This window comes from Microtus pennsylvanicus, chromosome 3, assembly GCF_037038515.1.
Source record: "Microtus pennsylvanicus isolate mMicPen1 chromosome 3, mMicPen1.hap1, whole genome shotgun sequence".
Taxonomy (NCBI): Eukaryota; Metazoa; Chordata; class Mammalia; order Rodentia; family Cricetidae; genus Microtus; species Microtus pennsylvanicus.
The window spans coordinates 143,622,692-143,639,695 of record NC_134581.1 but is presented as its reverse complement, the minus strand read 5'-3'; the positions used below and the strand labels follow the sequence as shown (position 1 = coordinate 143,639,695).

The following is a 17,004-nucleotide window of genomic DNA, read 5'->3' as shown; positions in this document are numbered from 1 at the left end:
AGGATGGAGTTTGATCCCTAGGGCTCACATGGTGAAGGGAGAGAATCTACTCCAGAAAGTTGTCCTCTGACCTCCATGCAGGACACCCTCCCCCACACACAATGTAAAATAATAATAAAAAGAGGGAATCCTGATTGAAAAGAAGAAGAAGAAGAAGAAGAAGAAGAAGAAGAAGAAGAAGAAGAAGAAGAAGAAGAAGAAGAAGAAGATAGTAGCCGAGGGTTCTATCTCAGATGTAGTGTTTTCTTACCTTGGAGGCAGTCTGAGTCAGGGTTACTGTTGCTGTGATCAAACGCCATGACCAAAGCAACTTAGGGAGGAAAGAGTTTATTTCACTCACAGTTCCATGAAACAGTTCATCACCAAAAGCAGTGATGGCAGAAACTCACACAGGACGGGAACCTGGAGGCAGGGGCTGAGGAATGCTACTTATTGGTTTGTTCAGCATAACTTGCTCAGCTTACAGAACTTAGGACCACCAGCCTAGGGATGGCATCACCCATGATGGCCTGGGCCCTTCTCCATGAATCACAAATAAAGAAAATAATGCCCGTCAGCTGGATTTCTTTTTTGAGACAGGGTTTCTCTGTGTGTAGCTCTAGCTGTCCTGGAACTTGCTCTGTAGACCAGATTGACCTCAAACTCACAGAGATTTGCCTGCCTCTGTCTCCCAAGTGCTGGGATTGAAGACATGCGCTACCACCTCCTGGCCAGCTGGATCTGAAATGAAGGCATTTTCTCAGTTGAGGTTCCCTACTTTCAGATGACTCTATGTCAAACAGACATAAAACTAGCCAGGAAAGAGACCCTGGTTTCAATCCCCAGCACCACCATAAGAAATAAAAAATAAAAGCAGGACTAGAGGAATGGATGACTGGTTGTTCTTTCAGAGGCCCTAGGTTCAAGTGTCTGCTGCACCCACAGGGCAGCTCACAGCTGCAGTCCCAGGAGAGCTGACCCTCTTATGACCTCTGAGGGCACCAGGAATACATATGTTACACAGACATATGTGCAGACAATTCACTCATGCCCATCACATAATTGAAATGTAAAAAGCAAAAACCAATATGCTTTAAATTTTTTGACAATTCCTATTTTTATTTATTTATTTTTATGTCCATTGGTGTTTTGCTTGCATGTATGTCTGTGTGAGGGTGTTCGGTCCCCTGAAACTGAAGTTATAGACAGTTTTGAGTTGCCGTTTGAGTGCTGGGAATTGAACCAGGGACGTCTGGAAGAACAGCCAGTGCTCTTTACCTCTGAGCCATCTGTCTGGCCCTGGCCCCCCAATATTCTTTGGAAGTGTCAAAGTCGTCAAAAGGAAAAAAAGTCTAAGAAACTGTACTCGTTAAGACTGGAGGATGGGGCCGGGCGATGGTGGCGCACGCCTTTAATCCTAGCACCCAGGAGGCAGAGACAGGCGGATCTTTGTGAGTTCAAGGCCAGCCTGGTCTACAGGAGCTAGTTCCAGGACAGGCTTCAAAGCTACAGAGAAACCCTGTCTCGAAAAACAAAAAAAAACAAAACAACAACAAAAAAAAAGACTGGAGGATGGGATAGTCAAGAAAATGTCCTGTAGGCAACAAAAAAAAAAGAAAAAAAGAAAAAAAAAAGACTGGATGGGATAGTTGGGCAGTGGTGGTGCAGGCCTTTAATCCCTGGAGGCAGAGGCAGGTGGATTTCTGTGAGTTCAAGGCCACCCTGGTTCACAGAGTAAGTTCCAGGACTGGCTCCATAGCTAAAGAGAAACCCTGACTCGAAAAGCCAAAAAAAGAGGAAAAAAAGAAAAAAGGAAAAAAAAAAAGACTGGGTGGAATGCAGAAATAGAAAAAGAAAAATAACACTGGTCTCTGAGTTTGAGGTCGGCCTGGTCTGCAGTTCTAGGACATCCAGATCTAGGGAGCTTCAGGACACCCGGGGCTACACAGAGAAACCGTGTCTCCCCCCTAAAAAGGTAAACTAACACTAGGTAAAAACAAAGAAAATGTGAACAAAACCTGAGCTTCGGTTAGTTGTCATGCATTAGTATCGGCATATATATATTTCCAGATGATGGAGGGGGACCTTGGAGCTTTGCTAGGTTCTGGGGTCATGGGTCAAACTTGACTTGACTTTCCTTTTGGGTGCAGGTTGTTGTTGTGGGTGCACCTGGGTGCCTTTGTGACAGATCATCTTGTCCCAGATGTACTTCTGGATGAGCTGGCAAAGGACAGCTCTATGATGCCACCACACAGGTGCAGGGGGCACTCTTTCTGCATAGTGTAGTCTGACAAGATGTGGTCACCCTCCAGGGACTTCCTAGTGAACAGCAGCTCTGCCGGTTGTGCGGGATGCCTTCCTTGTCTTGGATTTTGGCCCTGAGAATGGTGTCACCGGGCTCATCCTCTAGGGTCTTACTCCTCAGGCCTTCATGAAGATCTGTAAGCTGAAGTCTGCCATCGGGCCATCGTTTAAAGAGAAAGAGGGTGGCAGAGCTGGAAACGTTGGGGTTTAAAAAAGCCTCTTAAAAGTTGCCAGGTGTGGGGCACAGAGCTTTAGTCCCAGCTTTAGTGGTGGCAGAGGCGGGGGGATCTTGTTGAGTTTGAGACCAATCTGGTCTCCATAGTGAGTTCTAGGACAGTCAGAGCTACATAATACCCTATTTCAAAAATACCAAAAAAGAAAAAGAAAACCAAAAAAGAAAAAATGTTTTCTTAATGTGTATATGGAATTATTATTATTCTTTTTCTTTTTCTTTTTTTTTTTTTTTTAGTTTTTCTGAGACAGGGTTTCTCTGTAGTTTTAGAGCCTGTCCTGGAACTAACTCTTGTTGACCAGGTTGGCCTTGAACTCATAGAGAGCCACCTGCCTCTTCCTCCCGAATGCTGGGATTAAAGGTGAACACCACCGCCACTGGCTATTATTATTATTTTGGTTTTTCGAGACAGGATTTTGCTGTAGCTTTAGAGCTTGTCCCGGAACTAGCTCTTGTAGACCAGGCTGGCTTCAAACTCAGAGATCTGCCTGCCTCTGCCTCCCGAGGGAATTATTTTTCTTGTTTCCTTTTTTTTCTTTCTTTCTTTCTTTTTTTTTTTTTTTTTGGTTTTTCGAGACAGGGTTTCTCTGTGGCTTTAGAGCCTGTCCTGGAACTCGCTCTTGTAGACCAGGCTGGTCTCGAACACAGAGATCCGCCTGCCTCTGCCTCCCGAGTGCTGGGATTAAAGGCGTGCGCCACCATCGCCCGGCTTCCTTTTTTCTTTTTTGAGACAGAATTTCTTTGTATAGCTCTTGCTGTCCTAGAACTCTGTAGACCAGGCTGGCCTCAAGCTCAGATTGATCAGCTTTTGTTTCCCAAGTGCTGGGATTGAAGGTGTGTGTGTATGGGTGTTGTTCCTGCATGTCTGTCTGTACACCATGTGAATATAGTGCCCATGGAGGTGAGATAAGGGTGTTGGCTCCCTTGTAAGTGGAGTTACAAGTGGTTGAGTCACCAAGTGGGTGCTGGGAACCGAATCCAGGTCCTTTGCAAGAACATCAAGTTCTCTTAACTGCTGAACCATTACTCCAGTCCCATCCTTTTTTATATTAAAAAATTATGTGTGTGTATTTTTGTGTCAAGAAGTACATGTGAGTGTGGTGACCACAGAGACCAGAAACATTCCCTGGAGCTGGATTGTATGATTGTGAGCTGTCTGATGTGGGTGTTGGGAATTGATATCAGGTCCTCCAGAAGAGAGGTACACTCTTCACCACTCCACTGATCTCTCTCTAGCCCCCAGGCTTAAATGTGATACATTCATGCAGGCAAGCTGCGTGCACACACACACACACTAAAATACCTCTAAACTATTTAAACGATGTTTACATCTTTATTTATTGTGTAGGTCAGAGGACAGCTTGTGGAAGGAAGTCAGTTCTTCACTTCCACCATGTAGATCCTGGACTCCTCTGTCATCAGGCTTAACAGCAGTTCCTGTATCTGCTGAGGCTTCTCTCAGGCTCCTTGTGCTTGAGTGGGGGTCTTGTAGCCCAGAACTGATTCTTTTGTCTCTGTACCCAGAGGGCTGGGATTTCAGGGAGCAGCAGAACCACTTGGTTTTAAGACAGGTTCTTCTGAAGGTCAGGCAGGCCTAGAATTTGAAGTGATCCTTCGGCTTCAGCCTCAGAACCTTGGGATCACCCGCTGTCATGCTAAGCTGTCAGTATTGTTTTATAGTCACAATAACTGCCCTATACTGTGGAAGATGTTACAATAGGGGAACTGGGTGCTAAGTACATGAGAACTTAACTGTTTCTATAAATCTGAAACTTTTGTAAAATAAAGTCTTATTACCTATAGATTCAATTTAACCATTACAATTCCTTTTAAGTGTAATCAATCAACTTTTACAGAAGCTGATCAAACAAGGAGTTGGGATGGAGCTTTCTGGACCCAAAATAGTATGTTTGGAACTTATTTCAGTATTCTGGTTTCTATTTTTGTTTGTTTTTTTTTGAGACAGGGTCTCGCTTTGTAGCTCTGGCTGTCCTGGGACTAGTCAGGTAGACTAGGTTGGCCTTGAATTCAGTCAGCCTGCCTCTGCCTATCAAGTGCTGAAATCAAAAGCGAACAATCCTTGAGTATCCTAACCCAGGGACTGAAGACCATGTCTCTCCATCTCTCTTCAGTCATATTATATCCAGGTAGAACAAGCAGAAAGGATCCGTAGGAAGTAAAAGTTCAACCACAGCCTTTTGTCTTTAGACAGGGTCTCACTATGTAGCGCTGACTGGCAAGGAAGTACATAGGTTGGCCTCACACTGACTCTTCTGCTTTTGTCCCCATCTTCCTTTCCAAGCTCAAGCCAGGCCAACCTCAATATTTTGCAACCAGGTACTCTAAAGTATAGGCAGCGCTCTTCCCCAAATCTCACCGAGTGGGACTTGGAATCAGGTTCAGTATTAGTTTTCTAAGTTTTCTACTCTTTTCACACAACCTTCTCTCGGAAAAAGGAAGCAGGAGCTAGCTTCTCTGTTTTTCTCTAGTTCTCCTTTGGGAGACTGCCTTCCCTAAGGTGGGCGACTTGCCTAAGGGCTCGATCAGCGGGAGACAGAGCCTTTTCTAGCATCTCCTAAGTGTGGGGACCACAGACTGGGTGTCGCCGAGAGGAGCCCGCAGGGGACCAGGGTTCCACCCAGGAAGACTGCGGAGGCCAAGGGACACACAGGGCGAGAGCTCTGAGAGCCTTAGGACCTGAGGTTCCTTCCGGGGCACGCCTCTGGAACCGCGGCGTCCAGCCGCACAACCGTCACTTAGGGCCCAAAGCGATCCTCGGCGGCCCGCCCTTGATCCCCCACCGCCGCTTGGCCCTTAAAGGGTGGGGGACACGCGCGGGCGTCACAAAGCGCCGCCACCGTGGGGCCCGGCGGGGAAGAGGCGGGCAGGCGGGAGCAGGAGCCCAGCGGTGCTGAGCAAAGAGGGCGGGGGGAAGGGGGGGGAAGGAGAAAGGAGGGGTGCGCGCACGCGCACCGGGCAGCTGCCGCCGCGAGCCGCCCCCCTCCCGGCGCGCGCCCCTCCTCCTCTCTGTCCCTCCCTGCCTCCCTCCCTCCCTCCTTCTCTGCTCTGTCGCTCCCGCGGCGCGAGGCGCTCTCGCTCCTCTCCTCCGCCCCTCCCCCCGCGCAGCCGCCGCCGCCGCCGCCGCCGCCGCCACCGTCCCCGAGACCCTAGCGCACGGCGCGCCCTCCCTCGTGCGCCCCTCCGGCCCCCGCGGAGAACGAGAGGGCGAGCGAGCACGGCGCTCCCGGCCCAGCCCGGCCCCCCTGTCTTCACCACCGCCTGCCCTCCGCCGCCTTCTTTCGCTTCCACCTCCACTCCCCCCCCCCAGTAGAGGCCCCCTCCGGGGGGGGGAGGCCCGGGGCCGGGAGCGGATTCCCCCAACTCCTTCAGGCCCGCCCCCACCCGGCCCGAGAGTGAGGAGGGCCCGGGCCGGCCCGCGTCGAGAGTGAGGAGGACCCCGGGCGGGCCCGCGGGCCGTCTGGGGCCTGATCCGGCCCCACCAGGCGTGTGAAGACAGGGGCCCGGCCCGGCCCGAGAGCGAGCGGAGGGGAGGGGCCTGGTCCGGCCCGGCCGGTGCGCGAGGACTGGGGCCGCGGCCCCGCACGGCCACGGCCGCCGCCGCCGCGATGGCCCAGCAGCAGATGACCAGCTCGCAAAAAGCCTTGATGCTTGAGCTGAAATCCTTGCAGGAGGAACCAGTGGAGGGCTTCCGGATCACCCTGGTGGATGAGTCCGACCTCTACAACTGGGAGGTGGCCATCTTCGGACCCCCTAACACCCTCTACGAAGGCGGCTACTTCAAGGTATCCCCAACCCCTTCCCGGACCGGCTTCCCAGGCCTCCGCTCTCCGCCGCGGGCCAGGAGCGTGAGCGCGGGGGAGTCGAGGGGGCTCCTCACTTCGCAGCCCCCTCCCCCAGCCGTGGTGGCAGGAAGGCCTTGCTCACCAAGTGCCTTTTCTTTGTCATGGGGCGGGGGCGGGAGGCCAGACTGCACCGGGAAATAGGAAAGCCTCTGTGGCTGGGGTAGTGGCTACCGGGAAGGAGGGCTGCCTTTGTTTTGTTTCTCCAGCTGAGGGTGTGTGGAAATAGAGGTGGTCTGTCTTCTCTTTCTCGACCCGTCCGAGCCTTCTCTGCGCAGGCTGGAACTGCCCCAGAGGGCAGGATGACCTGCACTTATTGGATTGGACTTTTCTCTTTTTTGGGGGGGAGGGAGTGTGGGGGAGGAACATTAGCCTGTCATTCCCGACGTCGCTAGTGCCCTGACATTTAGAGATTTGTTGGTCTGGGTAGGGGTAGTCCAACTTTTGATTTCAGTAGGCGGTAATAAGGAAGAGGACCCCCGGGGGGTGGCCAAAAAAGGGAGGGTGGTGTGCTGGCGTTGCCTTGTTCGGCTGCTTGAGGGGACTTTAATTTAACCCTCTTTCTGCCCTCATTCTCCATTTACTTGAGTCTCCCCTGCTTTCAGAATGCCCTTTGTCCTTTCCTACCAAGTTTACTAGCGCACCCCCTCCCCCCGTGTACAAACATTCACAAAGGGTGGAACGTGTTAGGCAAAGAGATTGATAGCTTCCCACTTTAGGGAGAGAAAATTGAAAGCTTAGGTGGTTAGCTTCTGCAATTGGGGTCGTCCCACAAATGAGAAGCATCTGGGGTGAGGGGGTTTCTCATGGTGGAGTGGCTCCTTAGGCAGCCTCTATATAGACACTGTTACTATTGTTTTCCATAAATTATTCCTGAGTTCACGGAGATTTTTTTTTCTTTTTGACTTGATTTGACTAAAGCGTGTGTTTTTGGAGGGTGGAATCCCAGAGTGAAGATGGAGTGGGGGGGGGGTAGAGAGAGGAAATGAGTGTTTAGGAATCCATTAATTTTTTTTTTAATTTCCAGAATTAAGTAAAATAGGCCAATGAGTCAATTTTCGTTTGTTTTGAAGGGAGGGGTTATCTTGGCACAAGTTTTAAACGAATATCTTAGTCATGTAGTTGTGATGTGTATTTTTAGGACTACCCAATTACTTAACTCTTATTTTCTACCGTCCAGAAGCCTCAATTTCAGGCTTTAAACTGGGTCAACTTTGTGGAAAATAGGATTGATAGGGAATGCTTAACATTCATGCATGTGATAGTTGCTGAATACTCAGTAAAAAGACGTTCTTAGAATATTATGTAAGAGTAGTATCCTTACCAACTGTTTGTTTCATCTTTTGTGGTCAGTGTACACTGTACTTTTTAGATGCAGGTGCTTGAAAGTGCTAAGTACAGGTTCAAGTTACTAGTGACAGATTGGAAAGGGTATTGTTGTGTCCTTGTTGAGGTGTTGTTGTATGTGCTGTCAAATGTAAACATCACTTGTAGATACTGGAAGTGTTGCTCACAGTGGAGTTCATATGCCAACTTTCTTAGAAACACTTTGAAAGCAAACTCCTGGTTAATTTTAAAGGATACAGTTTGTTTGTTTGCTTTTTGTTCTTTTGGTTGAGACTGGGATTGGTTTCTCTGTGTAGCCTTGGCTGTCCTGGAACTCTCTGTAGACCAGGCTGGCCTTGAACTTACAGAGATCCACCTGCTCCTGCCTCCTGAGTACTGAGATCAAAGGCCTGCACCACCATGCATGCCTTAAGAATACAGTTTAATTTCCAAAAACTATTATTACTGGAACAACTAATAGTTAATTTCCCTGTATTGGAATTTGTTAATTAAAAAAAATCAAACTATGAAAGTATTAGTAAACTTCTGCTTACTAATAGGGAACAGAGTGTGACACTTTTGATTTGAAATTGATAATATAGAAATACTTCTGTAGCATGTACTAATTTAAAATAAAGGCTTTGGGCTCAGTGTGTAGCTTAGTGGTAGAGTACTTGCTTAGCATGCATGAAGCCCTGATTTTAAACTCCAGCAACACACAAGAAAATAAATAATAGCTTCAATCCTACTAAAAAGTTTGGCTTTGGGGATTGGGGTATACCTCAGTGGTAGAGGACTTGTTTATCATGGCTAAGCCGTGGGTTCCATCTCCAATACTGCTCAAACCCAGACAAGTCCCTGAAATCCTAGCAGTCAGGAAACAAAGGCAGGAGTTATGCAAGCAAGTTAGAGGCCAGTCTAGTCTCCATAGTAAGGTCTAGGCCAACCAGGACTACATAGCAAGAGGATGTAAAAAGAGAGAAAAAAGGCTTCATGTCCTATTTGTGTGTGTGTGTGTGTGTGTGTGTGTGTGTAGTCCTGACTGTCCTGGACCTAGCTCTGTAGACCAGATTAGCTTCAAACTCAGAGATCCACCTGCCTGTCTCTTCCGAGTTATGTACCACCAAGGCCGGTTCATGTCCACCCTTTAAGATTCCTTCCTTCCTTCCTTCCTTCCTTCCTTCCTTCCTTCCTTCCTTCCTTCCTTCCTTCCTTCCTTCCTTCCTTCCTTCCGATTTGTCGAGACGGTTTTTCTGTAGCTTTGGAGTCTGTCCTGAAACTCGCTCTGTAGACAAGGCTGGTCTTTGAACTCACAGAGATCCACCAGTCTTTGCCTCTGAATGCTGGGATTAAAGATGTGTGCCACCACTACCCTGCAAAGGCTTCTTTTATATGTTGTGTAGCATGTGTGTGCTTGCTTAGTGGTTTTGGAGTTCAAAAGAGGGCATTGGATCATCTGAAACTGGAGTTATTGGAGGTTGACAGCCACCTTGTGGGTGCTTGGAATTAAACCTGAGTTCTGCAAGAGCAGCCGATGCTCTTAGCTATTGATCCAACCCTTTAGCCTGTTTACATCTTTGTTGGGGGTGTGGGGTTTCGAAATAGGGTTTCTTTGTGTGTCTTGGCTGTACTGGAACTCCGTAGACCAATCTGACCTCAGACTTAGTGATCTGCCTGCCTATGAGTGTTGGAATTGAAGGCGTACGCTGCCATGACCAGTTTAAATTAATATTAGGATATGTGTGCTCTATTTTTTTTTCTGTCCTAATTTTTTTTTTTTTTTTTGGTTTTTCGAGACAGGGTTTCTCTGTGGTTTTGGAGCCTGTCCTGGAACTAGCTCTTGTAGACCAAGCTGGTCTCGAACTCACAGAGATCCGCCTGCCTCTGCCTCCCTAGTGCTGGAATTAAAGGTGTGCTCCACCATTGCCCTACCCCTGTACTAATTTTTTGGTGCTGGGGATTGAACCCAGGGCTACTCAGTCTGCCACTGGCCTGCCACTGAAGCTATGCACTCAGCATTTTTACCTGTAGTTTTAAGAAAAATGACACCCATTCCCCCCACCCCAATCCAAAGCCCCTTACTCCCATGTTTCATATTTGTTGTGTCAGTGGCAGCCTGTGATCCGCTCATGATGGCCAGGAGCTTTGCAACTTGTGCTGACTTCCAGCTCACCTCACTACCCTGTTCTCAGCCTCTGAAGTGTCTGTGCTACCCTGTTCTAGTAAAGTATGAACACTTTTCTTATTTTTGAGACAGGGTTACTCTGTGTAACAGCCCTGGGTGTCCTGGGACTTGCTCTGTAGACCAGACTGGCCTTAAACTCACAGAGATCTGCCTATCTCTGCCTCCCAAGTGCTGGGATTAAAGGTGTGCACCACCACCGCCTGCCTGGCCTTTTTTTTTTTTTTTTTTTTTTGGTAAAGACATGCCTTATATAACCTAGGTTGACTTGGCTTGAACTTTCTATGTAGCCAGGGATGACCTTAAACTTCTGATCTTCTTGCCTCCCACCCCCCAAGTGCTGGCATTACAGGCTTTTGTCACCATGTCAGGTTTATGCCATTGAACCCAGGGTATGATGTGTGCCGGGCAAGGACTGTGCCAGTTGTTACATCGTCAACATCCAAATAAAAAATCTTTTAAAAATACTGTGCGGGTAGCCGGGCGGTGGTGGCGCTCGCCTTTAATCCCAGCACTCGGGAGGCAGAGGCAGGCGGATCTCTGTGAGTTCGAGACCAGCCTGGTCTACAAGAGCTAGTTGCAGGACAGGCTCCAAAACCAGAGAAACCCTGTCTCGAAAAACCACACACACACACACACACAAAATACTGTGTGTGTGTGTGCGTGCTCGTGTGCATGTGCGTGTAAGAGAGGAGAGAGTGTCTGTGTCTGTTTGCCCCGATTGGGGTGCTTTCAGAAGCCAGAAAAGGACATCAGATCTCTTAAAATTGGAGTTGCAGCCTACTAATACGGTTGCTAGAAACTGATCTTGGGTCCTCTTGAAAAAAAGCAAATGCTCTTTACTACTGAACCATCATTCTCACCCTCAGAAATTCTTTACTTTGGGGTGGGGTTATTGAAACTGGATTTCTACAAAGTCCCCAGTGTCCCGCAATTCAATATGTAAACTAGGCTGGCCTTGAACTTAGAGATACACCTGCTAAATGCCAAGATTTAAGGTGTGTGCTGCCACATCTAGCCCTCAGAAATTCTTTTTTTAACTAATTATTTATTTATTTATTAAAGATTTCTGCCTCCTCCCCACCACCGCCTCCCATTTCCCTCCCCCCCCTCAGAAATTCTTTAAAATTTATTTATTTTTATTTTTATGTCTGTGAGTGTTTTGCTAACATGTATGTCTGTGCACCCTGTGCATACCTGGTATTCATGGAGGACAGAAGAGGCCACCAGATCCCCAGGAACTGGTGTTACAGATGGTTATGAACTGCTGTGTGGGTGCTGGAACTTGTACCCTGGTTCTATGGCCTTTATTGGCTGAGCCAACTCCAGCTCCTAAAATTCTTTTTATTGCATTATACACACACACAGCATTTGTTTTCTTTGTTTTCAAGAAAGACTTTCTCTGTGTAGCCTTGGCTGTCCTGGAACTTGGTCTGTAGGCACAGACTGGCCTGGAACTCAGAGTTTTGCCAGCCTATGCCTTCTGAGTATTTAAGATATATTTTCATATATTCATTTTAATTCCAGCACTCTGGAGGCAGAGACAGGTGACTTTGAGACTAGCTTAGTTGACATAGTGAGTTCCAGGACATCCAGAGCTCTATATAGAGACATCTGAACTCAAAAAACTAAAATTATTTTTATTTTACATGTATATGTGAGTGCTTGTATGTGTGTGTTTGTGCATAATGTGGCCTGGTGTCTGAGGAGTCCAGATGAGGGCATTGGATCTCCTGGAACTAGAGTCACAGGTAGTTGTGAACTTCTAAATGAGTGCTAGGAACTGAATCTGGTTCCTGTTGGGTCTTAAAAAGCTGAGCCATCTCATCCATGTTGGGCCTGTTTTTGTTTTGAGACAGGGTTTCTCTTTTCAGCCCTGGCTGGCCTTGGAGTCACAAAGATCCACCTGCTTCTGCCTCCGCCTACCTAGTGCTGCTAAAGAAGTGTATCACTACCACCTGTCAGTTTTTTTTTCTTTTTTTAAATATAAGTGCTTTGGCTTGCATATATGTCTGTACTACATCTGTGGCTGATGCCTGAGAATACCTGAGATATCCTCCACCTGCGAGCCACCATGTGGGAGCTTGAACTCAAACCTGGGTCTTCTGCAAGAATAACAAACATTCTTAACCGGCGAGCCATCTCTCTAGCCCTGCATCTTATATTTAAGTGTATGTATATGCTCCCATGATCATTGTGGGAGTTAGTTCTCTGCTTTGCAATGTGGGTACCAGAGATGGAACTCAGGTCATCACACTTGGCAGGAGGTTTATTTTTTTAAAAACCTGTTGAGCCAGCTCTTTGGTAAAATTTGAAAACTCTTAACAGGTTTTTTGTTTCAGTCTTTGTGAGGAATTTGTTCAGTGGCATTTTCTGCTGTTTTTCTCCTTAAGTTATCTTATTAGTTCTTCCTTGGAAAAAGGTCAGTTTATGATCATTGTTTTTTTTTTTTTGTTTTGTTTTGTTTTGTTGTTTTTCGAGACGGGGTTTCCTCTGTAGTTTTGGAGCCTGTCCTAGAACTCACGCTGTAGACCAGGCTGGCCTTGAACTCACATAGATCTGTCTGACTCTACCTCCTGAGTGCTGGAAATAAAGGTCTGTGCTGCCACCACCACCATCTGGCTATGATCATTGTTTTTGTTTTTTAAAATTTCAGTGCTTTTGTCTTTTTTTTTAATTTATTATGTCATGCCTGAAGAGGGCACCAGATCTTATTAGAGATGGTTGTGAGCCACCATGTGGTTGTTGGGAACTGAACTCAGGACTTCTTACACTCTGAACTCAGGAACTCAGAACTCTTACACTCTGAGGCATCTTTCCAGCCCCAGTGCTTTTGTCTTAAAACAAGGTTTTAGTGTGTTCTACAGCTGTTGTGACAAGTTGGCACAGGGACTGACAAGATTGCTCAGCTGGTTAAGAGTGCTTGCTGCCAAAACTGATGACCTATGTATGTTAGGCAAAGTAATCTACCACCAGCTGAAGTTACCCTTGGTTAATGTGGCATAAGGTAAAGAGATCACTTAATAAACATAGTAAGTGGAAACTGGAAAGGAAGTTATATGAAGACTACAATATTCTATTTTAAGGGAATCTGTTATTTCTAGCTTTGAAAACACTTTCTAGGGCAACCTAATCTTTTAGTCTTCTCCCTTGCTGTTGCAGGGAGCTCTTTTTCTACCTCACTAAAGGTTTGTTCTTTTAAGAAAGCTGTCTGCCAATCAGTAGGGACCAGCAGATCTCTGAGTTCAAGGCCAGTCTGGTCTATAGAGTTCAACTCAACAACAGCCAGCTTTGTTACACAAAGAAACACTGCCTTAAAAAAAAAAAAGGAACTCTTGGGCCAGGCAGTGGCGCACGCCTTTAATCCCAGTCAGTACTCGGGAGGCAGAGGCAGGTGGATCTCTGTGAGTTGGAGGCCAGCCTGGTCTACAAGAGCCAGGACAGGCTCCAAAGCTAAAGAGAAACAGTCTCAAAAAAACAAAAAAGGACCTATTTTCAAGCTGGGTGCTAGTGGTGCATCCCTTTGATTCCAGTACTCGGGAGGCAGATCTCTGAGTTTGAGGCCAGTCTGGGGTAGATGGGGAGGGTGCTTTCCAGCTGAGGCCATACCTCAGTGGTACTGGTTTTACCTATGATGCTATAGGCTATGGGTTCAATCTTCACTACTGCAAAGAAAAAAAAATTCTTTTCCTTTAGTTATTAAGCATGGTGGCTCACACCAATAATCTCAATATATGGGAGACTGAAGCAGTAGGATTGTTGTAAGTTTTTGAATTGCTGAGGTCAGCCTGTACTAATAGTTGAGACCCTGTCTCTTTCTCTCCCTTAAAAAAAACAGTAAAATGCTGGGCCATGGTGGCGCACGCTTTTAATCCCAGCACTCAGAAGGCAGAGGCAGGCAGATCTTTGTGAGTTTGAGGCCAGCCTGGTCTACAAGAGCTAGTTCCAGGACAGGCTCCAAAGCTACAGAGAAACCTTGTCTCGAAAAACAAAAACAGGGCTGGAGAAATGGCTCAGAGGTTAAGAGCGCTGCCTGCTCTTCCAAAGGTCCTGAGTTCAATTCCCAGCAACCACATGGTGGTGACACAAACATCTATAATGAGGTCTGGTGCCCTCTTCTGGCCTGCAGGAATGCAAGCAGACAGAATACTGTATACATAATAAATAAATAAATAAATAAATAAATAAAGCAGTAAAATAAAAGTTTTATCTAGTGAACAAAGCTTGTTAGTAGTGTGGGAGTGTATGTATAAACTCCTAAGGCTGTATAGGCTCTTTTCTCTGTTTACTTAATTATTTCTTGTTTTATTTATTTCTTGTTTTATTTATTTATTTATTGGTTTTTCGAGACAGGGTTTCTCTGTGGTTTTGGAGCCTGTCCTGGAACTAGCTCTTGTAGACCAGGCTGGTCTCGAACTCACAAAGATCCGCCTGCCTCTGCCTCCCGAGTGCTGGGATTAAAGGCGTGCGCCACCAACGCCCGGCCTGTTTTATTTATTTTTAAATATGTATTTTTTATATATGTGGATGTGTTGTCTGCATGTACATGAGAGAGGGCATTGAATCCTGTGGGACTTGTGAGCCACCTTGTGGTTGCAGGGAATTAGACTCAGAACTTGGAAAAACAGCTAGTGCTTGAAACTCTTGAGCCATCTCCCTTGCCCCTCCTCTTGTTTATTTTTATTGCAGCTTATTTGGTACGTGTGTACCCTGAGGTCAGAGGACAACTTTTAGATTCATTAATCTCCTCCCACCTTGGATCAAATTCAAGGCTTAGAGGGGGGAGTGTCAGTGTCTTGATTGTTGAGCCATCCTTGTTTGAAATTTTTTTTTAACTTTTTTTTTTGTCTTTCCAGACAGAATTTCTCTGTGTAACCCTGGCTATCCTAGCGCTCGCTCTGTAGACCAGGCTGGCCTTACACTCACAGAGATCTGTACCTCTTCCTTCCTAGTGCTGTGATTAAAGACCTGTGCCACCATCATCTAGCTTTGTTTGAATTTCAGGTACACATGTTAGATTTGAAGTGAATGCCTGTTCTTGCCTTCACTTCACCCCCAATTCCCTTTTTTTTTTTTTGTTTGTTTGTTTGCTGTTTGTTTTTTGAGACTGGCATCTCTGTTGCTTGGAGCCTGTCCAGGAACTCCCTCTGTTTTATTAGGCTGGCCTTGAACTCACGAAGATCACCTGTCTGCCTCCCAAGTGCTGTGATTAAAGGTGTGCACCACCACCATCGGTACCCCCAAGCTACCACACCTGGCTTCTTAGATTGTGAACTGTTTTTTTTTTTTTTTAAAAATGCTGCAAGATCCCTGGTGGCAGTAGGCAGTAGAAATGCTGTAGGTCCCAAATGGTGGTGGCGGGCCATGTGGTGGCAGGCAGCGGGCCCTGGGAGCAGCCAGTCCCAGGCAGAGACGGCTGCTGGTTCCAGAGCAGTGGTGGCGGGCCATGTGGCAGCAGGCAGTGGGCCCCAGGCAGAGATGGCTGCTGGTCCCCGAGCAGTGGCTGGTCCCAGGCAGGGAGACACATGGCGGGCGGGCAGAAGACAGAAACATGGATAGACACGACATGCAGGGTGAGGTTGAATGTTTATTCAGGGGGTTATGGAGGAGGAAGGGTGAAGGGGGGGACAGAGAGAGAGGGTGAGAGAGAGAGACAGAGAGACAGAGAAAGGGGAAGCAGAGAAGTGTGGAGAGAGGCAGAAGCGAAGCTGCCTCTCCGAGAGGAAGATGGAAAAGAGAAGTGAGCTCAGGCCTGAAGCTGAAGATCAGCCTGCCTCAGTGGATGGGGGAGGGAGTGGGCGTGGCTTGTCTCTTAAAGGGACCAAAACCATAACATGAACTATTTAGGAAATGCTACTCAGCCACAAAATAGCAGTTTAATTCTTCCTTTTTTCCTTCCTTCCCCTTTCTTTCTCTTTCTTTTTTTTTATTGAGACTGTGTCTGTAAATAGACCTGGTTGTCCTGTAATTAACTAGAACCAACTCAACTGGCCTAGAACTCATAAAGATCAGCCTACTTTTGCCTCTGGAATTCTGCAATTAAAGTTGTGTCACCACACTTGAAATCTTCTTTGTTTTCCAGACAGGCCTCAAACTTCTGGGTTTAAGTGTTCCTTCTGTTTGAGCTGAGACCAGCTTTAATACTATTTACTATTTTACTTTATTTATTTATTTATTTTTTTGGTATTTCGAGACAGGGTTTCTCTGTGGCTTTGGAGCCTGTCCTGGAACTAGCTCTGTAGACCAGGCTGGTCTCGAACTCACAGAGATCCGCCTGCCTCTGCCTCCGGAGTGCTGGGATTAAAGGCGTGCACCACCATCGCCCGGCTTACTATTACTTTTTTGAGTTCTCTTTCTGTTTCTCTCTCTGAGATCTGAGACTGGGTCTCTATGTAGTACTCTCTTGGAACTCACTCTGTAGAACAAGCTGGCCTCAAACTCAGAGATCATTTGTTGAGACAGGGTTTCTCTGTGCAATAGCCCTAGATGTCCTGGAACTCTGTATATCAGGCTGGTCTTTAGCTCACAGAGATCCTATGCCTGCCTCTGCCTCCAAAGTGCTAGGATTAAAGGCGTCCGCCACCATCTTCTTTTGTTGTTGTTTAGCCAAACCTTCCGTTGTTAAGACCTTGAGACAACCCAGCAACTAGATAAAATATCACTGATAGCAAACTCTAAAATTAAATCCAGTTTCTTCCTAGGAGGAAAAATGGAACCAGAGGATTTACAGTCCAAACAGACCTAAAGTTTGAGTCAACCACCTGAGTTTGTTTTAAAAAAAGGCCAGGCAGTAGTGGTACACACCTTTAATCCCAGCACTCAGGAGGCAGAGGCAGTCGGATCTCTGTGAGTTCGAGGCCAGTCTGGTCTACAATAGCTAGTTCCAGGACAGGCTCCACAGCTACAGAGAAACCCTGTCTCGAAAAATCAAAAAAAAAAAAAAAAAAAGAGGATGATTGCAATCTTGGTAATATACTCAATACAGCAAATTAGCATCTTTGTAAAGGCAGCCTATAACTAAATGTACATAGGAGGAAGGCTAAGAATTCCACAGCAGTGATAATGAGGGACATTAGCAAAACCTGCTGGCAATATCAGCCTCGACTGGGCTGGAGAGATGG

General features: G+C 46.8%; 1 protein-coding gene across 1 annotated transcript in view; it reads left to right on the top strand.

Annotated features, from left to right (window-relative positions):
• Positions 1-5,964: 5,964 nt before the first annotated feature.
• Ube2r2 (ubiquitin conjugating enzyme E2 R2) overlaps positions 5,965-17,004 on the top strand; it is a 75,660-nt gene continuing 64,620 nt past the window's right edge. Inside the window, exon 1 of the mRNA XM_075967492.1 lies at positions 5,965-6,318. Coding sequence (XP_075823607.1) covers positions 6,142-6,318 — 177 coding nt within the window. The 5' untranslated portion in view covers positions 5,965-6,141. The remainder of the gene's footprint in view (positions 6,319-17,004) is intronic.